The 26,025-nt window shown below is 45.0% G+C and overlaps 1 protein-coding gene across 3 annotated transcripts in view; it reads left to right on the top strand.

Annotated features, from left to right (window-relative positions):
- Positions 1-26,025, top strand: part of TRANK1 (tetratricopeptide repeat and ankyrin repeat containing 1) — an 89,945-nt gene that overhangs the window by 7,427 nt on the left and 56,493 nt on the right. Inside the window, exons 1-4 of one of the 3 annotated variants that reach the window (XM_037148200.2) lie at positions 6,533-7,408; positions 18,169-18,300; positions 23,009-23,135; positions 25,605-25,755. In XM_037148200.2, the coding sequence (XP_037004095.2) occupies positions 7,350-7,408; positions 18,169-18,300; positions 23,009-23,135; positions 25,605-25,755 (469 nt within the window). In that variant the 5' untranslated portion in view covers positions 6,533-7,349. Of the gene's footprint in view, positions 1-6,532; positions 7,409-17,505; positions 17,796-18,168; positions 18,301-23,008; positions 23,136-25,604; positions 25,756-26,025 lie in introns of those variants that run through there. The other 2 variants (XM_037148202.2, XM_037148201.2) reach the window with 2 other exon arrangements.

Genomic DNA, 26,025 nt, shown 5'->3' with positions numbered 1-26,025 from the left:
ATAACAAGACTTAGTGAGACTTGGTTTCTGCCTGAGGAGCTCAGTCTAATGGGGAAAGCAGAAAAACAAAGGTCCAGCACGGTGCCTAGCAGTGGATGGGGACAGGAGAGCCTTGACAGAGGCCTTGTTTAATGGGAAGTGGTAGAAAGAGATGAGTTAGGCATGCCACTGTTCTTTCTTTTCTAGGGAATGAAAGAAAAGCTACTTAAGCAAAAAGAGGAAAGTTTTAGAAGGTTGCTGATGTCTTTGGTATTTAGGGAAGGGGCCAGGGAACAGGTTAGCCTCAGAGGCAGCGGTACCCCGCTTACTGCCTCTCTGGTCTCTGGGTAATGGATTCTCTCGTGCTAAAGTGGCTTTTTTGCAGGGTAGGGGCAAAGCCACTCTATCTGGAGCCTCCGACCTCAGCTGCCTCCATGGTTGGAACTCCTCCAGAAGTGCCAGTTCAAACACTGCTGCGGAGGGGCTTGGGCCTGTAGGTCTGATGCTTAGATTGTACCTGAGGGCCTGCCTCTGTGCACCTTGGCTCTCCCCTGAGCAGGTCTCTGTGCTGAGCTGAATGGCCATCCCAGTGGGTGATGATTACGGTGACAGTCCTCCAGCTGAAAAGAATCTTCTAGGGCCTGCGAGCAGGTGCTGAGCCCTTCTTCCCAAAGGGACAATCACGGAGAACGACTTGGAGCCATTTTCAGACTTGCCAGCCGTGACCCCTCCCACCCCTCCTCCAAGGCCTTGAGTCTCACTGATTGTCTTAGCTACAGCTCCTTAATTAACTGACTGGTGATTTCAGGAAAGCCCTTTGAAAACAGGCAAATACTAGGGCTGTTTTTAGCAAATGTTTTCTCTTTGCTGAGTCAACAAAGCAAAGGTTCTGGCCAAGTTGCAGGGTTTACACTCAAATAACATGCAGGGACCACCACGGCTGATACCAGTGCCCTGAGTCATCGTGGACCAGGGTTCTGGTCTGGCTTTCCTGTCCACCCCCAGGGGGTGTGGACCAGGGCACCACGGTGGGGGCCTGGTGATAAGCTGGGGTTTCACCGCCTGTGCTCACTCACCACTGTGTGACTTTGGTCAGGCCCTCGAATCTCTGAGCTTTGGTTTCCTGGCTCCAGAATTTTAGTCCAAGCATCTCATTTTATTAAATCCTTCCTGTTTGTGTGATCTGTGAACATAGTCAGAGAGGGTTGCTGGGTGATCTCCCGGTTCCCAGATCTACTTCCTGAAGATTACCACTCTTGTTCGTTTCATAAGTGTCCTTCTGAAAATTCTCCCTGCAGATCAAATGTACACGCATACACACACACACACACACACACACACACACACACACACACACACACACAGATATGTCCTTAAGTTCTTCGAGTTGCACTACCAATTGTCCTCCAACTTGCTTAATTCAACAATATGCATGTAACATGCATATTGTTACATGTCTTCCTTTTTATCTAGATCTGCCTTATAGTTTTTAATAACTGTATGGTGTTCTGTATTAAGCTGTACCATTTTTTAAAAGATATAAAATCCGGCTGCTGGGCTTTTGGATTTCTGTTGTTTTTGCTTTTACAAAAAGCGAGGCAGTGTGTGTCCTCACGCACTTGAATGAAGTGGGTTTGTAGAATGAATTCCCAGTGCATCTAACGTTTCTATAGATAGAAGCTTCACCACTTGATCCTGCCATCGGCGGCAGCAGCAGCGTGTGACAGGTGCTCTCCATCCATCACATCGCTGAGTTAGGGGGTTACGCTACTATTTTCAGGGCTTTTTGATGTGTAGAAGTTTTGCGTTTTTCATGGATTCGTGACTAGCACTATGTGGTTTCTGCTTTTATTATCATCAGAGTGGCTTTCTTGAGTGTGAAGCTTGCATGCCATTTTTTTTGTGGCATTAAAACTTTCGAATTTACATAATTCAAGAATCAGAAACTAGAAAAGGAGGGAGTAGGCCCTCCTCCTCATCCCTCCACCCCATTCCCCAATAAGGGTAAATAATTTTATTTCTGGTGGATCCTTCTAGAATTTCTTTATGCATACACAAGCAAATACAAATATATATTCTTATTCAGCCCGTCCCTCTTTTTTTTTTTTTTTAACTTTGCACAAAAGAGAGAATAGTGTACACACTGTTCTGCCTTTGCTTTTTAAAAATATATTTTGGAGACTCCCAAATCAGTACATAGAGAGCTCCTTCCTTCCTCCCTTCTACACTTGCGTAATGCTCTGTCTGGGGCCTGCATTTTAATTTACTGAACCAGTCCCCTGTTGATGGGCATTAAGGTTGGCTCCAGTCTTTTATTATTATAATGAGCTTGACAGTGAAAAATCTTGCATGTCTGCCATTTCCTATGTGTGCAATCAATCTGCAATATTGATCCCTAGAAGTGGCATTACTGGGCCAAAGGCCATATGTACAAGTCACTGATTAGATATTAACCAAATTTCCCCCTAGAACAGTTAAAGGTGATCTGAAATGTGTATCTGTATTTTTCTTTGTGCTTTTATGGTTTCTTTGTCTCAATGCTTTTTTTGTTAAAGAAAATTAGATACTAGCTTGTGATAAAAGGCACAAATTTTAAGTATACGGTTCAATAAGCTTTAATAAATTTATACACCTGTATGGCCACCTCCTCCCAGTGAGAATATTGGACATTTTCATCCCCCCAGGAAGTGCTCTTGCGTCACCCCTTTCCAGTCACGCCCCCTCCCTCCCTTTGGTTCCTTACATTTGTTGGTTCTAGAACTTGACCTAAGTGGAATCCCAAGTATATACTCTTGAGTGTGGCTCCTTTGGCCCAACATCCCGTTTTTCGATATTCTTTATATTGCTGTGTATGTTAGCAGCTTGTTCTTTTTTATTGCTGTGAGTTTTAAAAATAATTTTATTTTTCAATTACAGTTGTCATTCGCTATTTTATATTAGTTTCAGGCATACAGCATAGTGGTTAGACAATTTATGCTGTGGCTCTTTTTTTTTTTTACACTAACATTTTTTAATTCAATTAGAACGGACTTTGATATGTGATGTGTATTAGTTTTCTATTGTTGCCAGAACAGATGATCACCAACTTAGTGGCTTATAACAACCAGGTTACGCAATTATCTCACGGTCTGTGGGTCAGGAGTCTGGGTTAGCTTGGCGGGTGTTACAAGGCTGAAATCAAGGTGCTGGCTGGCTGGGCCCTAATAGAACCCTCTCCTGGGCTCATTCACGGGGTTGGCAGGACCCAGTTCCCTGCAGCTGTAGGGCTGAGGTTCCTGTTTCCTTACCGACTGTCACCCAGGATCCTCTCCAAGGCCACGCCTTCCTTATCACGTTGGCCCCTCCATCCTCCAGACCTGCAGCGATGGGTGTCTTTTCCACGCTTCTCATCTCCCGCAGCGTCTCCTCTGCCTTCCCCTTCCCCGAGGTCTCTCTGACTCTGGTCAGGGGAAGTTTTCTGCTTCAAAGGGTTCATCTGACTGGGTTGGGCTCACCGGGCCATCCAGGTAACATCCTCCTCTTAACGTCTGTAATCTTAATGCCATCTACCAAGTCCCTTTGCCATGCAGTGTCATGCTTTTACTGGTTCTGGGGGGTGGAGTGTGGGCTTTTTGTGGCGAGGTGTCCATTATTGGTCCACCGCATGGTACAAAGGAGGAATTTAAATTCTCTCCCATCTAGCAGATTGTAGCAACTGATTCGATCTTTTCTTAGCAGTTTAAAAAGCCACCATTATCATGGGTGAAATTCTTGTAGAGTGCACATTGTTTCTGTGTATTCCATTTGTCCCATCGGTCTCCTTACTCACAGTTCAGTGTCACCCTTAGAAATTAGATGAGTTCGAAAATACACTTTAAAATGGCAGAGGAGTTTTTCTCTTCGTGCTTCTCTTTTTGTTAAAAATATCTTGGCTATTCTGGCTTGTTTATTCTTTGTGATGAAGTTGGGAATTACTAATTGCTTTAAGCATCCTGTTTTTCAATTGAAGTTTTGTTGAAAATATACATTAATTCGTTAATAGGGAGAGGATTTGACATTTTATAATAGTGAATTTGTTCAAATAGAAACATGTTGGGTATTTTTAAAAGTCAAGACTATTTTTTGAGTAAAAGTGTTTTTTTTTCTTTCTTTTTTAATCCATGTGAGTGTTGCAATTTTATGAGTGTGAGCAGATATTCTACGAGGAGCTTAAAAAAAAAGCTTCTGTAAGAAGTTTATATGCGCCTGTATTTGTATATGTTTTTGTTAATATTTTTCTTCTTACCTTGGTTTTTCCTGGAAAAGTTTGTTCCTTCAGCTTGAACAGATACAGGTCACTTTATTCCTGTGTCAATTTTAGCCTATAAACATTCCATTGTAAAGCAGCGTGACTGCAATTTACCTTCCCAGGAGTCCTCTTTCTGCTTTTCTCCACACAGTGACACAGTCCACGTGTGATCTAGAATTTGAGTCCGTCCGAGGTGAGTCCGGGAACATCCAGGGGAAGCTGGCCACATTGCAAACTCTAGACAGTCACTCAGAGGGGTAAAACTGGAATTGTACAATAAAACTGTTTTATCCCCTTCTCAAATGAAATAACCAAGTCGCTTTACGAAATCATGTCAGGAAACTCTCTTCACTTTTGCTTTACAAGGTCAGCAGCGGTTTTCTCGGGTTGTACTTCGGTTTTGCAGGTCTTTGCTCTGTTAAGGGAAGAGATAGAGACACTTAAGGTTCTGCGTTTATGCGGAAGCTACGGAGCAACGAGCTAGTTTGTAGTTGAGTTGCTGCGGGCACTAAACGCGATGCTTGGAGGAGATAAGGCCCCAGCACAGCCTGTGACCCCGCATTCTACCCAAACTATGGTGCGGAAGCAATTCCAAGCGAACTGAGTCCCTGATCACAGGTATTACCGGTCTCCGTGTGTTAGATGTTGTGCGGGATAGGAAGACAGCCCGGCACGCGATGGTGGGAACAGGGTTGTGCAAAAGACCCGGGCGCCCAGTCCCTCGGCAGAGAGAGACCCTGTGCGCCAAAATCCGGGGCATCAGCCCTCACGTGTACCACTCTCACATGTGAGGGACCAAAGGCGCCCTTGCTCACTGAGCAGAAAAACAGTGTCTCAGATGGTGCACCCAGGTTACTGTGCTATGTGGAACTGCACTCTTCCGATAGAACTTTCTCGGTGTGGGTGACTTTCTGTGCCTGTCCGGTCAGGTATGGTAGCCACACGAAAACGCTGAGCCCTTGAAATGTGGCTAGAGTGACAAGGCACTGAGGCCTCCCACTGAATTTAGTATCAGTTAGTTGAGATTAAAATGTAAGTAGCTACACGAATAAGGCAGGCCTCGGACTCGCTCAGACCAGTGGCTCCCGCATATTTTCCTGTGATTCCCTGGGCTCAGTCCTCTTCCACTTCCTGGTGGCTTCCTCTCCAGCTGATGTTTGGGGCTGCGCACCTGTGTGTTTGGTGTCTAGAGCCACAGCCTCACTTCTACACGGGACAGTGCCCCAAATGACAGATTTGCCCCAAATGACAGATTTGCTTTGGAAGATTGTTCAAAAGAGTGAGCAAAAAATATTCCCAGAAGCCTCTAACAAACACCTCTGTAAGTTCCAAGAGCCCAGTCTGCGACCCACACCCAGCACGGAACCAGTCCCTGGCAGGGAGATAGGACTTACTCATCCGACCCTCCTCAGGAACTAGGGGTGGGGTTGGTTTCCCTCGGAACTAGCGGCTCTGGGGAAAGGGGAGGTAGTGGAAACACATCTGGGGTTCTGCCAGGCAGGGGTGGCCACTTTAAAGGCCTCGGGGTGGTTCACTGTAGCAAAATGGGTCGTCTCCAAGCCCGTCCGAATTATAAATACCGTTAATTGATGCTCAGGACCAATGTTCAAGTGGCTGCCGTAAAAGTTAACCTGGGTTTAGCTTTTTGCTATGATACCATGCTGTCCCTGTAGAATCCAATGAGCTCTCGTTAGCCACTCACTTGTAAAACCTCTTTAGGAAGTCTGTTTCCTGAGCTTATTGTCATCTGTGTGCTGCTGCGTTGCGTGAGGGCTGTTGGGTGTCCAGGTCAGAGTTCAGCCCTGTCCCTGCCACCAGGCAGAGATGTTACTGCCAAAAAAAGGAGCTAAAGTGGGCCTGGCATGTGGTCACCTAGTGGTTACTTATTAAAAACAAAACAAATACCCTTTCCTTTTAAGATTGGGTCTGTTTGGGTGACATCTTTATCTAAGAGCACATACCATCGTTAGTCATCAGGAAAGTGCTAATTAAACCCACAATGAGATCTCACATTGGTTAAAGTTAAAAAGACTGATAATACCTAGTGCTGATGAATGTTGGCAATTTATTCTCCCAACACACTGCTATTAAGAGTATAAATTGGTCCAACCACCTGGAAAACTGGGAGTGTCTACCAAAGCCGTACAGCACCTTGGGACTCAGGGGTTCCACCCCTGGGCTAGGTACTCAAAAGAAATGCAGACACTCACTCACTGGCAGACATATGCAAGGATGTTTATAACAATTGTGGTCATAATTACCTCAAACTGGAAACAACCCAGTGCCCATCAGTGGCATGGATACATAAAATGCAACACTGCACAGCAGTAAGAAACGTGAACTATTCATGCACAGTAACATAGGTGAGGCTTACACATACAATGTTTAAGGAAAGAAACCGGGCTCGAGAATCCCCACTGCGTGATTAGGTGGTTCAAGAACAGTCAAAACTGATCTGCAGTTTAGAGATCAGAATCGGGGTGAAGGTGTGTGTACACAAGGCAGGGGCAAGAGGGTGCTGTATATTGATCTGGACGGGCTTACCGGGGTTAGGAACCTATCGATTTGCTCGAGCACCTAAGACTGGTGCACGTACTGAGCATCGCTGTGCTTTCCCTCGCTGGCAATGGATGTTGAAATAAAAAAATCGGGCCGTGTGAAGGTGATGGGTTAGGACATCCCAATTACAGATATCTGTTCATTAATATGGCATGTAATTGTTGATGTATGTTGTCTGACAATTTGACTATAAGTCCGCACACATTATTTGCGTGATGTCAGCTTTCTTATGCTCACAGAAGTCACTCTCCGAGTACTGCAACCCACACGATGTGATGCCTTCTGGAGGATGTGTCCCCCTTTATGGAGGTGAAATTGATAAATAAAATTGTTAGATATTTAAAGTGCACAGTCTGATGATTTGATGTATGTACACAGTGAGAGACGATTTGGAGGAATTTTTTAAAATAATTTTTTATTGTTCCGTGACAGCTGACATACAGTGTTATGTTAATTTCAGGAGCACAGCATAGCGATGAGACATTTAGATAACTTATGATCACCCCGATTGGGGGATGGGTTTTGATTGCCGTCTTCCTGGCGCATGTCCTCCTGGCTCTGCGAGTTAGTGTCTTGGCTGCCTTCCCTGTCCTGGATGTTCACGTAAGTCAGGACCACTGTGAGTCGGGGAGGTTTTGGTACCCTGCCATGTTTTGGGTATCTTGGCATAGCATAGCACGCATAGGGAAAACGAATAATTTTTCTGTTGGACTTGGAGTAGAAATACAAGTCTGAAAAAATATTCTTTCTTTCTGGGCTTTCCATTTGTTTTTACTTTAAAAAATTTTTCATTGTGGCAGAAACCCACATAGCATAAAAGTTACCATTTTGGCCGTTTGAGATGTGCCGTTCAGTCATGGTGAGTGTGTTCACACTGTTGAGCGTCAGACTCCAGAACTGTCTCATCTTGCAAAACCGAAACTCTGTGCTTAGCGAACAGTGACTCTGCCTCCTTCCCCAGCCCCTGGCAGCCACCTAACTTTTGCAGGTGGCTGCCATTCTACTGTCTGTCTCTATGAATTTGACTCTTCCAGGGACCTCATGCCAGTGGAATCACACAGTGTGTGTCTGTCTGTGAGTGGCTTGTTTCAGCCGGTCACACACCCTCAAGGTTCCTCCGTGTGGGTAGCGTGGATCGGCATTTCCTTCCTTTGTGAGGCAGAAGTCTCTGGTATGTGGATTCCACATTGTGTCAGTCCGTTTGTCTGTAAATGGATCTTTGGTTTACTTTTAACATTTCTTTATCCCTCAGTTTCCTTACCCCTGGGGCAGTGTTTCGTAATTTTCTCATTATAGTCACCCCCCAACCATGTAACTTTTTTTTGCTAATGTAGCAAATTTTAGCACCACAGATATACTGTATATGTATTTGTTTTATCTATATATCTATATCTATATCTATATATCTATCTATCTATATGTCTGTGCTTTGAACATAAAAAGAATGAAAATTTTCACTCCTCTAGAACCATTTTTCACCCCTTTGGAGACAGTATAGCTCTGTTGAGGAGACACACTATGGAGAAAATCACTCCCAGACTAATGTATATGGAGGGAGCCCCCAATTTGCTAACTATCTTGGTAATGAAAGAAATGGCACTTGAAGAAAATTCTAAACTCGCCTCTGCTCTCCCTTCTGCTAACTCAACTTCCCTCACTGCCTGTCCTGCCCCTTCTACAGACAGACAAACAAGCAAACAGAAGAAAGCAGCATCCTGACTTTGGCCGGGTTGCAGTAGAGAAGCATCTTTTCCAGCCCTGGGGCGGGGATGCCGGCCTCTGTTCCAGAGGGCTGAGTGGCTCTCTGTGCCTGCCGCTGCCCCCACCCAGCCCCTGCAACGGCTGCCGCTGCTGGAACGCCGTAAAGGGCTCACGACACTGTGTCTGGCTTGCAGGACCTGTTTTCCCACAGACTGTCTTTCTCTTTGGTGTGTCCTTGACAGTCACAAGCGACCCATTCTCAGACTTGCACGTATTTCCCTACATTATTTACTTCATAGAGCATATACAATAGCCGTTAGAGGCAGTGGCATTGGAATGGTTATTCTCAGAGGCTAGGCCGAAAGTTCAATGTTATATACATTTATATTTGAAACCAAAGCTCCTATTTCTGTGATGCAAAAGCGTTGGAGTTGATTTTCCTGCCCTTGACTCCCATGTAGTCCCATCAGCAACTCTTATTGACTCTGCCTCCTGAGTTTGTTTTACGTTGGCCTGTTTCTCTCCGTCTGGGCCGCAGCCAGTGTAAGCCAGTTCTCGGTAATCCTCAGCTTAAAGTCCTCCAGCGCCATACCGTCTGGTGTGGTAGCCACTAGTTACTCACTCATGGCTATATAAATTAAAGTCAGTTAAAATTAAATAAAATGAAAACGTAGTTCCTCAGTTGCACTAGCTGTATTTCAAATGGATAACAAGCCACAAATGGCTAGTGGCTACTGTACTGGCTGGTGCAGAGTAGATCATTCTCATCATCACAGGAAGTTTTAAGGCACAGCCCTTTTCCAGTTGCAGTTAAAATGAATTCCAAGACCTTCTGATGGCCCTCAAGATGCCAGGCCCTCTCTCTGGTGCAGCTGTTACCTACTTCTCCAGCCTCACTCCGTACCCCCACCCACCTGGCAGTTCTTGAACGGTGAAGCCAAGAGCCTTTGCATATACTGTTCCCCTTGCTTGGACCCCTACTCGTACTTTTTTTTTTTTGATAGATTATTATTTTTATTTTTATTTTTAGAGAGAGGGCAAGGGAGGGAGAAAGAGAGAGAAGGAAACATAGATGTGAGAGAGAAACATCAATCAGTTGCCACTCATACTAGGGGACTACCTAGTCATGTGCCCTGACCAGGAATCAAACCAGTGACCCTTCGCTTTGCGGGGTGGTGCCCAACCAACTGAGCCACACCAGCCAGGGTCTACCTATACTTCTCACTGGGCTTACTCCTGATTTTCTGGATCTTAGCCTAAATGTCTTCTAAGAGAAACCTGCTTTGCTCCCTACAATTCAGGGTATATCCTCCTTTTATATGCTTCCTTATACCGTCTACATTTTCTTCTTACGGAGAAAAACCTGTTAACTGTCACACATGTGTGATTGTTTAATGTTCCTCTCCCTGGTGGACAGGAAGCTTCTCAGAGGTGGGACAGTGGTTTTCCTTCCACAATCGGCCCCCGGGGCCCAGTACAGTGCCCAGCACAGGGTGGGTGTGGTGTAAATGCTAACACCGGGTGTTCTGAAAGTTACAGATCTTCCTGAGAGGCACATGTGTGTTGGGTGGGTGTGTGAACATCTCATCAAGAGGCATAGATTTTAAAATAGTCAAGAGACCCTGCGTATTAGGTAGATAGTTATTTATGGTATTTACTTTTTGCTGGGAATGAGTTCTTGGATGTAAATTTTACAAGGGCAGTTCAGAGCTGGACTTGACAACTGGTTTTAAAATTCCGGTCTTGACTTTGGAGTTCTGTGTAGTGGGGTGTTAATGAGGTTGTAAATTGGAGCAGAATATATTTTTTTGAGATTTTATTTATTTATTTTGGAGAGGGGAGGGGAGGGAGAAAGAGAGGGAGAGAAACATCAATGGGTGGTTGCCTCTCATGCACCCTCTAATGGGGACGTGGTCTGCAACCCAGGTACATGCCCTAGACTGGGAATTGAATCAGTGACCCTTTGGTTCGCTGGCTGGCACTCAGTCTACTGAGCCACACCAGCCAGGGCAGGGCAGAATAATTTAAAGTTAATGGACGGAGGAGAATGGATGAACTGGGACAGCCCCAGGTTCATTGCAGGCTGGTGAGAGAGCTGAGGTCGGGTGGCGGGGTGGTCTGTTTTTCCTTGTTCTATGTTGATGCCCAAGTAGGAAAGGCTTGGGCCTCCTATGTCATATTTTCCAGAGGTCTTTTGATAGATTTTGAGTGAGTTTCTTAAGAAAATCCCTACTTTTCTCCTCTTGCATTTGCCCTCTTTCCCTCAAGGAAAAAAAAAGAAAGAAAGAAAAGCAAAGAAAACAAATTGGAGTCTCCAGAACGAGTCTGACTTGGATTCTTTTCCTGGCTGACTTCCTGTGGGGAGTAGGAAGGAGGCAGTTTTGAGAATTGTTCTCTGGCCTCGATCTGGAACTAGCTCTCCCCCCAGCATTCCACACTTAATCTTGGATCATTGACTGCTTTTAGGGTCTTTTGAAACGATTTTATTTTAAAAAAGAACACCGCCCCAAACCAAAAAAGCAAATTAATTTGCTTTTGAGATTTCAGGTAGTACCCAGATGACCTGTGAAAATAAAGCTCCCTCCGCCCATTTCAGTTGCCCCCAGCCTGCTCCAGTTGGCGGTTTTTGCTGTCTTCCTATAAGTCAATTGTGTAATTTTACGTACAGATACATAATGAATCATGCAAACCACAAAATCCCGGATCTGTTTCCTTTCAAACTTGCTTGTTTCAAAATCTATTCAGTGCATTTGTGTTCTTCTTGCTTCTGCTTCTTTGTGTGTAGCTAGGCGGCCCAGGACACCTCCCCCGAACTGGACCTTGGATTCTCAGAGGGGCGTAGTGAAATTGACTGAAAGCCAACGCAGCTGCTGTGAAAATGACTCTTACTTATCTTTTTAGCTTTTGCACCATTAGCAAAACTGAAAGAATAGGGGAGTGATTGCTGGGTGCCAGCCAAAATATGACACACTGTAGTGATTTGATTGGGTTCTGACCTTTAGCCTCTGTCTCGGCCCTTCAGAGTGGAGCTGAGCTCCTAAAGTCAGGCCGTCTAGGTTTGGATTCCTGCTCTACCATGGCCCGTGTGACTGTGGCAGGTAGCATAATGTCTCTTTGCCTCAGGTTCCCTGTATGTCACATGGGGACACAGTCATGCCTACCTCATGGGGCTTTTTGCAAGAATAAAATGACTCGATGATGTAAAGCCCATGGTCGGTGCTCAAGCATATTGTCATTCTGTTAAATTATTGCCACTTGTATTTAATAATTTCACCTTGCAAATGGGCCACCCCCTTGTTTAAAAAAAAGACTCAACAACTGAGTCCTCTGTGTTCTAAAGCAGAGGTAGAAAGCATTCTTTCTTATAATAAAAATATAACTGTCAATAAATCCTATTAAGAAGTGAAAAGCCTTCTGTGTGGTTGGCAATTCAGTTTCCCTTGTGACTTGTCGGTACCAACAAAAAGCAGAAACATAAATGCATGAATACAAGGGATGTTTGCCCGTATAATATTAAGAGCTCACTCCTGGTTTCTAGAGGAGTATAACCCCCCCCCCCAATATTCTGACATGAATAGTTTTTATTACATTTGTAAGCAGAGTGGAAAATATTTTGTGTTTGAGTTCTTCAACACTGATTTGACAACACTGATTAAATGTTATTTAAAATAGTAATTAAAACACTATGATATTGGTGTAGAAACAGACATATAGATCAGTGGAACAGAATAGGAAGCCCAGAAATAAACCCATGCCCATAGGGTCAGTTCGTATATGACGGAGGAGCCAAGATACACACTGGGGGAGGGGACAGTCCCTTCAATAAGTGATGTTGGGGAAGCTGGACAGCCACGTGCAGAAGAATGAAACTTGACCACTGTCTCACACCATACACAAGCGTTAACTCAAAGTGGCTTAAAGACTTGAATGTAAAACCTACACCGTAAAATTCCTAGAAGGATTTAGGCTCTTTTATGTAGATCTTGGTGATGAACATTTGAATCTGATAGTGCAAAGAAAAGCAACAAGAGCAAAATAAATAAATGAGACTACTTCATACTGACAGGCGTCTGCACAGTAAAGGAAACCATCAACAAAATGGAAAGGCAACCTCCTGAATGAAGGAATGAAAATACTTGCAAGTCACATATCTGATAAGGGGCAAATATCCAAAATGTATAAAGGACTCATAGAACTCAAAATCAGAAAAAACACACTGATTTAAAAATGGACGGAACAGAATGTCTCCTTTTTTTCCAGAGAAGATGTAGAGACAGCAAATAGATACATAAGAAGATGCTCAACATCACTAGTCATCAGGGAAATGCAAATCAAAACCACAATGAGATATCACCTATTAGAAAGGCCTTTATAAAAAGATAAGAAATGACAAGTGTTGGCAAGGACATGGGAGCACTTACCTGCTTCCATCTGGGTATCACGGGGCTGACAGGCCTCATATCGCTGAGTTCTAGCAACATGACCTCTGAAGGGGCCGATGGGCCTGGATCAGGACTTCAGCTCACCGAGTACCAAATGGCTCACAGTGACTGTTGGCCAGGTAGCGAGTCCCGGAGTGAAACTAAAGCACTGTTTTGGAAGCCCACTGGGGGCTCACCGAAGGAGAGTTTTTGGGGTTTGAAGCTCAGATTTGATTGCTCAGGCTGCCGTAGGGCTCCATCTGGAGAGGTTTCTGTAACATGTCCTCCATAGTAAGAGGACAGAAAATCATCTTGTTTGCATTTGGAAGTCTTTCCTGGAGAAGCCAAGACCATAAACAGGGACTGCAGAGTCTGTGGAAATGTGGAGGGGTGTTTGTTAGAGCTGAACCCAGAATGGAGATGGTGGGTCTGAGTTTCCCAGAAGAAAAACACCCATCTAGTGAGGCTGACTTTTCAGGGAAGCTGCTGGGGATGTTAGATTTGATGACAATAAAAATGCCTTCCTACTCCCCAGTGGGAAAATATGGCCCCAGTGACAAGGCCAAGTGGGGAGAGAGTGAAAGTAGATGAGAACCCTGCATGGAGGGCAGCCCAGAAGGATTTGTTAAAATTCTTCTTGGGTACTTATTCCCCAGTAAGTACCCAAGGCCGATTTTGTCAATCAGAGATGCCATTGCAGAAATAAGCAAGGGGGAAGCACAGGGCCTGGCATCTTAATGACTTTTTTAAAAAAAATTTTTTATTTTGGAGAGGGGAAGGGAAGGAGAGGTGGGGGTACTTTAAGAATATACAAGTTGAGAACTTCCAGCCAAGACGGAGGTGTAGGTAGATACACTTTGCCACCTTGTACAACTAAAAGAAGGACAATAACAAATTTAAAAACCAAAAATAACTAGAACTGCCAGAAAATTGAATTGTATGGAAGTGTGACAACCAAGGGGTTAAAGAAGAAACAATCATGTAGACTGTCCTCAGAGATAGCACATGGCAAGGAGGGGGCTGGAGGACCAGGGCAGGCAAGGTGGTGGCTGGCAGGCCAGGTGGTCCCACATACGCATGCGGATAAACCGGGAGGATCAACTGGGGAGCGAGACAGACCATGCAACCCAGGCTTCCAGTGCAGGGAAATAAAGCCTCATAACCTCTGACTATAAAAATCTGTGAGGGTTGTGGCAGCAGGAGAAACTCCCAGCCTCATAGGAGAATTCACTAGAGATACCCACAGGGTCCTAGAATGTACACAAACCCACCCACCCAGGAATCAGCACCAGAAGGGCCCAGTTTGCTTGTGGGAAGCGGGGGAAGTGACTGAAAACCAGCAGAGAGCCAAGCAAGTGGCATTGTTCCCTCTTGGATCCCTCCCCTATATAGAGTACCACAACACAGGGATGTGGATTGCCCCACCTTGGTGAATACCTAAGGCTCCACCCCTTACAATGTAACAGGTGCACTGAGACAAAGAAATATAGCCCAAATGAAGAACAGATCAAAACTCCAGAAAAACAACTAAGCGATGAAGAGATAGCCAACCTATCAAATGCACAGTTCGAAACACTGGTAATCAGGGTGCTCACAGAAATGGTTGAATATGGTCTCAAAATAGAGGAAAAAGTGAAGGCTATGCAAAGTTAAGTAAAGAAAAATATATAGGGGAAAAAACAGTGAAGGGAAAGAAATGAGAACTCAAAACAATGATTTGGAGCAGAAGGAAGAAATAAACTTTCAACTAGAACACAATGAAGAAACAAGAATTCAAAAAAAATGAGGAGGGGCTTAGGAATCTTCAGGACAGCTTTAAACATTTCAACATCCGAATTGTAGGGGTGCCAGAAGGGGAAGAGTAAGAGCAAGAAATTGAAACCTTATTTGAAAAAATAATGAAGGAGAACTTCCCCAATCTGGTAAAGGAAATAAACTTCCAGGAAGTCCAGGAAGCTCAGAGAGTACCAAAGAAGCTGGACCCAAGGAGGAACACACCAAGGCACATCATAACTATATTAGCCAAGATTAAAGAGGAGAGAATCTAAAAGCAGCAAGAGGAGAGGAGAGAGTTAACCTACAAAGGAGTTCCCATAAGACTACCAGCTTATTTCTCAAAAGAAACCTTGCAGGCAAGAAGGGACTGGAAAGGATTCAAAGTCATGAAAGGCAAGGACATACATCCAAGATTGCTCTCTCCAGCAAAGCTATCATTTAGAATGGAAGGGCAGATAAAGTGCTTCCCAGACAAGGTCAAGTTAAAGGAGTTCATCATCACCGAGCCCTTATTATATGAAATTTTAAAAGGACTTATCTAAGAAAAATAATATAAAAATATGAACAGTAAAATGACAACAAACTCACAACTATCAACAACTGAACCTAAACTGCTCCCCCCCCCAAAAAAAAAAAGCTGAGCAAACCACTAGAACAGGAACAGAATCACAGAAATGGAGATCACATGGAGGGTTATCAGTGGGGAGGGGGCAGGAAAGAATGGGGGGAAAGGTACTGGGAATAAGAAGAATAAATGGTAAGTACAAAATAAGATGGGGAGGTTAAGAATAGTATGGGAAATGGAGAAGCCAAAGAACTTAGTATGTATGACCCATGGACATGAACTAAGGTGTTGGAATGTTGGTGGGGGTGGGGGTACAGGGCAGAGGAGAATAAAGGGGAGAAAAAAAATGGGACAACTGTAATAGTATAATCAATAAAATATATGTAAAAAAAGAATATACAAGCTGATGGCAATGGCTTCCATCCCCTTAATGGGATACCTGTAGGCAGCTCATAGAATATAAGGAAGGAGCCACTCAGAGATGTTGCTTGCTACCTAGAGTTGAGGTCCTCCATGATGTCTACGGAGCACATGCTTAATGGAATTAATAAGTGAATTGAAGAAGAGCAGCACTAGGAGCAAAATGAATAAAGGGTGGGGCTTTTTCTGCTTAGTGCAGACAACTAAAAAAATCATTTACCGTCTGATTATCACGGTTGTACATTGTAGAGCAATCAGAAGTTGGAGAAGGTGAAGCCCTGCCTAATCCCAATGTGTGATTGTTGACATCTGGCATGTTTTCAATACCTTTTATGGTTTTAAAATTGAATTTTGGATTATACATCTTTTCATGTGGGCTGTAATTTTTTTAATCAACTAACTTAGGCTATCATTGAACGTTCTTTTACAGCATGATTTTAAAAGTAACTGAGTGGTGTTACACTGTACGGATATTCTGCAACTGATTCTAACCCATTACGCGTTATGGAACATTCAGTTATTTCCAGTTTACATGGTTGCGAGCATCCACAGGCCTAACACTGTCCTTGATACATAATATTTCCCCTGTAAGAGAATACGACAGTGCCCAATACTTGGGGCCACTCTTGTAATTGTTTTCCAGTGATACCTTGTTTTAATTTTTTACTTCTTGCTCACTAGTGAGGGTGATCCTGTTTATCTTGTCTCCATGCATTTAGCCATTACTCGTAGTCCTTGCGAGTTGTCTGTTTTGGACCTTACACATTCTGGTCAGGGTGTTGCATCTTTTCTTGCCTTGAAAATGTATTTACCAAAGAGGGCTTTTCATCCTTTGTCAGTTGTTGATAGTGATTTCCTTTTTCTAGTTGTTTGGTAATGGCCAGTTTAAAAGAGATTTATGGGACATAGGGCTAACAATATTTGAAAAAGAAACATGTTTTTATTCTCAAGTCAATAGATTCTTTCATTTTTTCCATGTTCTTCTCAGTCCTCTCTGTGTAAATGCGAGCCGTAAATTTGAGAGACCATTTCATGAAAGGTGTAGGCGGAATCTCACCTTCTGACTTGTTTTACGAATCGAGTGTCTCATTCTGCTTACAGCTCTGCCTGAGGAATGCAGCAGTTTTTAAAAAAGCCAAACAAACCAACTTAGATCTGATAAGCTCCTATGGGTTTAAAATAAGCCACCGCTTATAGCTGCGTGGGTCTGCTTTCCCTGACCTGAAACCTCTCGTTGAGATTTGAAACAATGAAAGGAATAGGAATTATCATATATCCAAGAACTGTGTTAGTCAATGAAACCCCCAATAGGTTGTAGGACCCGACAGGTACATGGCATTTGCAATCACCTGAATCGCCCTCATATGTATGACCTTCCCCACCGCCCTCCCTTTTTCTCTGCCATCTTGGGAAGAGGAAAACCTCAAGGACATTTCTGCTGCTGCCCACTGTCCCCCACCACCTCCCTGAGGCTCTCCAAGGTGCTGTCTGAGGCTTGTCACGTGGGCAGGGCTGTAGCACTTCTGACTCTCCAGGCCCCTCTGGAGAGAATCAGTCAGAAAGAGGCAACCTTGGGGTCCGACATTCACATTGTTGCACCACGCACATTTAAGCACCCATTCATTATATGTTAGGCAGCAGGGGCACACAGTGAGTCAAACAGAAGTCATGACCTGAAAGAAGCAAGGCTTTGTTGGGGAGGTACAGACAAGTAAACAGGCAATGGCAAGTGCAGGGACAAATCTAGGGGACAAATGCCCTGAGGCTTATTTTGCAGTGTTTTAGGAAGGGAGGAGGGTGGGCGGCAGGGCCGTGATCGGTGATTGTGGCCCTGTGACTCGGTCCCTTGTGTGTTGTGGCCTTCAGAACCACACCTCCCCCCACCTCCCTGTCCCCCCACCTTCTGAATAGAAGGGCCATCAGCTGAGTTTTGTTTGCACCAATAGGGGATCGGGTACTGTGGTCAAGAGCAGAAACCTGAATTTCGGGTCTGAACCGGGGAATGCCATTAGCAGATCCTGAGGCAAGTGGACATGATCTCATCTCTGAGGATTGTCCCCGAATCTGAATGATGTGAACAACGACCCCTGATGGGCTGTGGTGATGGGTAAATGGAAGTATAATCATAGTGCCAGTTACAGAAACCACTGCCACTTCTTGAGCCAAACTACCCACCAGCTTTACATTGTTTTGTGTATGGAAGCAGCTCCTTGCTCAGTGCCTATCTGATCTGTAGCATAGAATGAATGGAATCCTTCTGGTCTCTGCCCTGAGGCCAGAAAAGAACTGAGGGAAAAATGACCTCGTCAGACTCTTTGTTGGGGTTCATGGTGGTGAAGGGTGTTTGTAAGGGTGTGCCCTGGGCAGGTGGGCGGGGCCAGAGTGAACAAACTGCCTCAGCAGACTCTCAGCGATGCAGATGGGCAGGAGGCCGGCCTCATGCAGACCTGGCAGCCAGCCTTTCCTCTTGCTCCTTACAGGATGGACCCTATAGCTTATGCTGAGCTGTTGAAAGAATCTGGCAACCAAGTGTTTAGGAATGGGAACTTCTCTTTGGCCATCAGGAAGTACGATGAAGCCATTCAGGTTCTTCTGCATTTATTCCAGTGGGGGTAAGTGTTTGTATTTTCTTTCCACTTTTTGCGGGGGGAGAGGGCAGGTAAGTGGAAACTCAGTCGGTTATGTTTTCATGACATTTCTTACCACGCTGCCTACTTTCTGTTTCCCTTCTTCCTCAGTTCCTGTTGATCTTGTCTGTGTTGGCAGCTCAGAAACTGAACTGACGGCACTAGAGTAACGGGAAAGAGAAAATGAAACCTAGGGACTGTTGATAAACATTTCAGAACTTTTGCTTCTGTCTGGTTACGGGATTGGAGTTTCTGGGATGCCTGAAGTCCCCAAATTTCTCAATTGTCATTCATTTCATCACCTTTTTTTAAAAATTATTGATTTGAGAGAGAGAGATTTGTTCTTCCACTTATTTGTGCATTCAGTGGTTGATTTGTGTATGTGCCCTGACTGGGAATCAAATCCATACCCTCGGTGAATTGATGCTCCAACCAGCCGAGCGACTCGCTACTCGGCCAGGCCCGAGCCATCTGAGTACCTAAGCCATGTACCCCCGGGCCACAGTGCGCGCCACTCGGGAACTGAGGCTCACCTCTTCCCCTGCCCCTTCCGTAGACCTGTTCCAAAACATTTTAGTGTCATGATAATGCTTAAGAATTATGGAGGACCCCAAAGAGCTTGTGTTTATGTAGGTTTTTAGCTGTTAATATAGTCTGTATCAAAACTTAAAATTGAGAGAAATTTAAAATACGTATTTATTCATCTATTTTAAAATGTCAATAAGAAATCTATTACATATTAATATAAACATATTTTGTATATTATACCTATTTATTTATTTAGAGAGGGATAAGGGAGGGAAAAAGACAAGGAGAGAAAAACTGATGTGAGAGAGAAGCATCGATTGGTAGCCTCTTTTATGTTTCCTAACCTGGAACCAAACCCGCAACTTAGGTATGTGCCCTGACTGGGAATTGAACCAGTGACTTTTTGCTTTGCGAGATGACACCCAAGCAACTGAGCCACACTGGTCTGGGCTAAATAACATATTTTATAGAAAAATAACTATATTTTCCAAAGTAAACAATTTGGTGAGAAGACTGGTATGTTTTACATTTTTGCAAATCCCTTTAACGTCTGCCTCAGTAGAAAACACCCAGCTTCTCGCATCTGCTTCTGCCTTCAATCTGTTGTGATGTCACCTCATGTAGCCTCTAGAAAGTTCCCCGAACATGCGTGAGGGAATGAGCATGAAAAAGGTGTACATCGTCTTAGTATTGTTATTGTATGTTTCCTACTGCTGCTGTAACAAGTTACCACAAACATAGTGACTTAAAATGATACAAATTTATTGTCTTACAGTTCTAGAGGTCAGAAGTCTGAAATGAGTCTTAACAAGGCTAAAATCAAGGTGTCTGGCCGGGCTGGGTCCTTGCAGAGGAGGATCCATTTCCGTGCCATTTTGAACTTTGAGTGGCTGCCGGTTTTCCTTGGCTCATGGCCCCTTCCTCAGTCTTCAAAGCACATTGTTCAGTCTGTGTCTGTCATCACCTGACCTTGTCCTCTGCTATAGCCCGGTCTCTCTCTCTCATAAGGATGCTTGTGATTGTATATAATCTGGTAAAACCTCTTGTCAAGATTCATAAGTTAAACACATCTCAAAGTCCCTTTTACCAGCAGCATTTGGGGATCATTATGAAGTGCACTACAATTGTGAAAATATTTTGACCTTGTGGTCCATCTGAAATGGCCTTGGGGACCTCCCAGAGGTTCCCAGAAGAAACAGAACTCATTTGTGGGGCATGTGCAGCCTAAACATGTACTTAGAAATGACAGTCAATTAAATTACTGAAATATGGTTCCTACCTCTACCTCCCTATCACCATGGTTTCTGTACACTAGCTGGGTTTAAGTTGAGTGTAATTGGCTTGGGTCTGTATTTCTGTCATTCTGCCCCCTTCTGGTTCAGATCAGAATTGCGTGTCAGAGCTGGGCCTAGAGATCCTCATTCAGGGCAGAACATCCAGCTTTCTTAAAGAGGTAGCATTGGAAAGTGGTTACGGCCATAGACTGACCCCACACCATGAGTGCTCATATCTCAGCTCCATGGCTTACTAGCTGTGTGACTACTGATGGCACTTCTGCCTGGACCCTGACATGTTGCCTTTCGCGGCCCTTCCTGACACTGTGTCTCTTGCCCATCACCTGCTGCCTGCCTTCCTGCCGACATAGAGATTTAGGTGCACGTGGTTTACAGAGCAAGTGCTCCCAGGAGAATGGGACTGAGGGAAGGAGCACGGGGCAGGGGGAGACTCCAGGCGGGGACATCTCATCTGCAGTCCCCACAGCCGGGTCTTGCTGGGAACTTGGGAGCACGAACTGTACTGTAGAGCTGGTCCCACTCTGGGGTCAGGGGCTGATGTTCTGATTCCCATGTTAGTCCATAGCTGGCCGTAGGCCGGAGCCGTCCTAGGGAGTGGGGCTGTGTTAGTCTGGTCGGGCTGTCATAACGAAATACCATAGACTGATGGTTTGAACAGCACGGATGTATTTCTCACAGTTCTGGAGACTGGGAAGCTGCTGGCCAGCTTCATTCCTGGTAAGAACTCTTCCTGGTTTGCAGACGGCCACCTCCCACCTCTTTACTGTGTCCTCGTGTGGTGGAGAGGGAGAACAGATGTCCCTTGTTATAAGGGAACTGACCACATCAAAGGGCCCCACCCCCATCATCTCATCTAAACCTAATCACTACCCCCAAATCCCTATCTCCAAACACTGTCACACTGGGGGCTGGGGCTTCCACACGAGAGTTGGGGGCAGGGCACAATTCAGTTCATAGCGGGAGCATAACTTCCTGTGGAGAGGCTGCTCCCATTAGGCGGGGGTTGTCTCTGGAGCCCCTAGTGGCAGCCAGCACTCATTGCAGACGGGGATGGCTGCGCTGGGCTGGGTCTCTGGGCTGGACACCAGGGCCCCTCCTCCACTTCAGCTCCCTTGCCAGTCCCCACTGGATGCTCCACTGCCCCTTCTGGGCTTCGGGGCCTCATCTCTTGCCCTAGAGGGGATGATGGACGCTGAGAGAAGCCCGACACACAAAGCACTGAGGTGGGGACAGTAGCAGAGGTGATGTTTTTCTTTGTTTTATTTCTGTGCTTATCTGCATCACCTAACCTTTCTATAGCAATTTGTATCATTATCACCATGAAAAAACTTTCATAAAAGAGAAGCATAAGCCTTGCTTGCCCCCCAGCTCCCACCCCATGTGTCTCGAATTCATTGGCCCCTGGGCTTCTGTTAACATATTGTGATAATAATTTGTGTTTTTCTTCTTCTTTTGACCTGATTTCAGCACTAACCTTGCCGTTGTGTTACCCCAAGATCCAGGCACGAGGGGCCCTGCGCTGCCACACTTGAGAGAGGCCTGTTTACCTGCCCCTAGCTGTACCACTGCCCACAGGCAGGAGTCTGTGGGGCCAGGGGCTTTGTCCAGTCAGAGCCCTTTTGTCCTCTTTGGTCTACACCGTGGGCACTGGGACTCTACAGTTTCTGCCCGTGAACCCTGAGGTTTCCAGGCCCTGCACAAGCCTCCTACCTGTACCCATTCTTCTGAGGGCTGGCCAAGGTCAGGGGTATGGACAGAACTTGGAATGGTGCCTCCTGCAAGAGAGCTTGCTGTTCTAAGTTTGAACCTTGCCTTCCAGTTATTATAAATTAGGAGGGTAGGAGATATATATAGATATAATCTTTATTATGTGTTTTCCATTTAGTCCCCTTATACTCCCCTCCCCCCAGCAGTCACCACTGTTGTCCATGTCCATGAGTCAGTTCTTTTTCCTTTTTGCTCAATTCCTCCACCTTCTAAATCCCTCCTGCCACTGCCCCACTAGCTGTTATCTGTTCTCCATCTATGAGTCTGTCTCTGTTTTGCTTGTTAGTTCAGTGTGAGGGTAGAACATATTTTATTGACGTTTTAAGCTTGAGCGGTAGCCTTCACATATTGAGAGGAGCACTGTCTGATAGGATCTTCTATGAGTGTGGTTACTCAGTACTGAAATGAGTCCAATACAGTGAAGGAACAGAATTTCACATTTTATTTAATTTTAAGTAATTGAGACTTAAGTAACTACATGTGGCCTGTGGTCACTCAGTTGGGCAGTGCAGATTAGCCTCATGGTGCGTGGGCCTCAGTTGGTGCCCTGGCTCCAGGCCCTACCATGTTAGGATGGCTGTACCAATGTAACACAAGACTGCTCGTCCTGGGCCTCTCGGGGCAGGTCCGTGGGGTTGGCGTGCTCACGCGTTCCGAGAGGTCTTTCCTGTGATAAACTCTGCCCCCATGCAGCAGGGACCTACATACATTCACACCACGGCAGGACTCTGCTCAGGTGCAGTGGGCAGCCCCCATCCTCTCCATCCTTGGGAACAGGCACCATTTTTGCAGCAGGTTCACCAGTGGTCCCTGAGGTGACCATTAGTGATCGACAGGAAGTGAAACCAAGGTGATGAGAACATTTGTCAGTAAAAGCTGGGAGTGGAGGATTTGAGAGTGAGGAAGGGCAGATCTGTACCTTGCAAGTGCCCCAGACTTTCTTGGGGTCAACAAGGGTCAGCGCTGACAGTCACACCTGCGACATTTCCTGCTGAAACTGCATTGCGATGGAGGCAACCAGCACCAAAATGGTGCCTTCAAGGGTTGTTTTCTGCATTTGCAAAAAGATAGTTTTATAATTACCAGCTTGTTCTTTCTTGCAGGGTCCCCCCCAGGGAGTTGGCTGTACTACTGTGCAACAAATCCAATGCATTTTACAACCTCAGGAAATGGAAGGAGGCATTTGCAGCTGCCAAGGAATGTCTGGAATGGGACCCGTCCTATGTGAAGGTATGGTGCATGGGACAGCTCAGGGCAGCTGCCACCTCCCTCCCCTGAGTCTGCCTCTGTCCCTCTCTGCTTCTTAAAGTGGGAGTGTTCCTCTTGGGAAGTGGGTGGGGAGATTTAACCTATGGAGCACGTCTGCCTTGAGGGAGAGATTTGTATATTTTACAGTAAACCTCTTCTCTTGGAGAATAGATACTTTAGGAATTATTGAGTACTTTTGAAAATGGTAATGAATTCCTGAGGAATTCTGCCCAAAGACTTTGTAGGATTTTCGCACCCTGTCCCTGGGATAGGGTGGGGGGTAGTTGGGGTCTGCCCGCGTTCCTGACATGGAGGCTTTGGCAGTGGCCGACGGGGTGCATGGGGTCCTGGGTGATGCTCTGGGCTTTTCCTTGAGTGGCCACATCTGCAGCAGCCCCTGACAGCGGGGCCACCAGGACCAGTCGCTGTTTTTACTGAGAGCTTCTGGGTGTCTCTCTCTCCATTCTTTCCCTCTGCTCATCCCTCCCCCAGGTGTCCCCCATAGTGGAGGAAGAAAATAACCTTTTTCTTCACCCTCTTTTGGTTTAGTGGCTTAGGGTCCTGCCAATGTGCCTAAAAAGAGACAGACAGGTGAGAGGAAAAGCATACAGATTTTTAAAAATTATATTTTATTAGTTATGCTTCTATAGTTGTCCCAGTTTTTCTCCCTTTGCCCCCCTCTGACTGGTACCCCCTTCCCTCTAGCAGGGCCCCCCTTTGTTCACGTCCATTGGTTGTGCATGTAAGTTCTGTGGCTTCTCCACTTCCTATACTATTCTTTATACCTCCCTGTCTCTTTTGTACCTACCAATTATGATTCTTAATGCCTCCACCTTCCCCCACTATACTCCCCCTCCCAGCTGATAACCCCCCAGATGGTCTTCATACCTATGATTCTGTTCCTGTTCTAGTTGTTTGCTTAGTTTGTCTTTTACATTCAGTTGTTGATAGTTGTGAATTTGTTGTCATTTTAATGTTCATAGTTTTGATCTTCTTCTTTTTCTTAAATAAGTCCCTTTAACATTTCCTATAACATTGGCTTGATGGTGATGAACTTCTTTAGCTTTACCTTGTGTAGGAAGCACTTTATCTGCCCTTCCATTCTAAATGATAGCTTTGCTGGATAGAGTAATCTTGAATGTAGATCCTTGCCTTTCAAGACTTTGAATACTTCTTTCCAGCCCCTTCTTGTCTATAAGATTTGTTTTGAAAAATCAGCTGATAGTCTAAAGGGAACTCCTTTGTGGGTAACTCCTCTTGCTATTTTTAAAAGTCTCTCTTTATCTTTAACCTTTGGTACTTTAATTGCGATGTGTTTGGGTGTGGTCCTCTTTGGGTCCAACTTGTTTGGGACTCCGTGCTTCCTGGACTTGCATGTCTATTTCCTTCACCAAATTAAGGAAGTTTTCTTTCATTATATTTTCAAGTAAGTTTTTAATTTCTTGATTTTCCTCTTCTTGTGTCCCTATGATTCAGATGTTGATACATTTGGAGATGTCCCAGAGGCTCCTTATACTACCCTTGTTTCTTTGAATTCTTTTTTTCTTCTCGCTATTCTGATTCAATGCTTATTTCTTCCTTATGTCCCATATTATTGATTTGAATCTTGGCTTTATCCCCTCCCTGTTCTTTCCCTGTAGATTTTTTGAATTTCACTTAATGTAACCTTCATTTCTGCCTGGACCGCTTAGACTTTCAAGTGAAGGTTAAGACAAATCAATAAATAATTGCAGATTTGGTGGTGAGTGGAATTTTCAGCACCGATGCAGCTCGGTGGTCAAAGTGGGGGAGGCAGGAGCTGTTGTTTTGATTTTACTCAAACTATAGTACAGGATGCACAGGAAGCCTTTCGTATCACAGGCTGTTTTCCTGTGTTAAGCATCATAATTTTCCTCTCTCTACAGAAATTTTAAAAAATTGCCTCTGGTATATATTGCCTATAATGTGGAAGTCTGTAAATCTCGATGCTTGTGGTTCCAGTTTTTCCCCTCCACGTTTAGTGCGAATTGGGTTGAACTGATTGAAAGGACCAGGGAGCAACTTCTGTGTTTAATGACAATCTCATTCTTCCCCGGAACACTGAATTCGTGGCATTTTTTTCATTCTTCTCTTCTGGCTCACTCAGGCCGTGATATGAGGCGTGAATAAATAAACCACACATGTAATTGGAAGCCAGTCAGCTTCCTTCTTTCTCTGTGTCAAATGTTAAATGCTGTGTACATCATAGATTCAGAAGTGATTATTTTCTTAACACTTAGGAAATGATAGGGAAAATGTGGCCCAGAATCTAATGTGGCAATTCTATTCGCAGTGTCTGCTAGAAATCTGTGTTTATAGAGAAGTGAGATTCTAGAGCCCATTTTCCGTGTCGTCATTCTTGTTTTGCCCTTCAGCAGCACACGCACGAGAAGGGAGGGCTATTGTTAAGGTTTTCCTTTTTCCCCTTTCCAGGGATACTACCGAGCTGGTTATTCCTTGTTGCGGTTGCTCAATCACTATGAAGCTGCTCGCATGTTTTTTGAGGGCCTTGAACTTCTGCAGGGTAGCTGCGACCAGAGCCAGTTTGCCGATTTCCTCGTTGGAGTCTTCACCACTGTGGGCAGTAAGTCTGATGTGGGCAAGTTTCAGAGCCCGATGGCTTGTCCTTTCCATACACGTCTTCACTGTCTTCTCTGCGTCTTCTGAAAATCATCGTTCCGTCAGAAGCCAGGCTGGCCAAACACCTGCTCTCGGTGACTGTCCCTTGAAGAAGTCTGGGTGGTTTGCATGCTTCCCTCGTCATCAGAGGGAGCAGTTAACAGGACTTCTTGGGGCAGTGCACCCCATACTTTTCTGCCAGCGTGCTCCTGTTTGGAGTGGGAAAGTATGCCCA

This window comes from Artibeus jamaicensis, unplaced genomic scaffold (genome assembly GCF_021234435.1).
Source record: "Artibeus jamaicensis isolate MK-2021 breed Jamaican fruit bat unplaced genomic scaffold, CSHL_Jam_final contig_519, whole genome shotgun sequence".
Lineage (NCBI taxonomy): Eukaryota > Metazoa > Chordata > Mammalia > Chiroptera > Phyllostomidae > Artibeus > Artibeus jamaicensis.
Note: the sequence above shows the minus strand (reverse complement) of the source record. Positions and strands in the feature narration are given on the sequence as shown.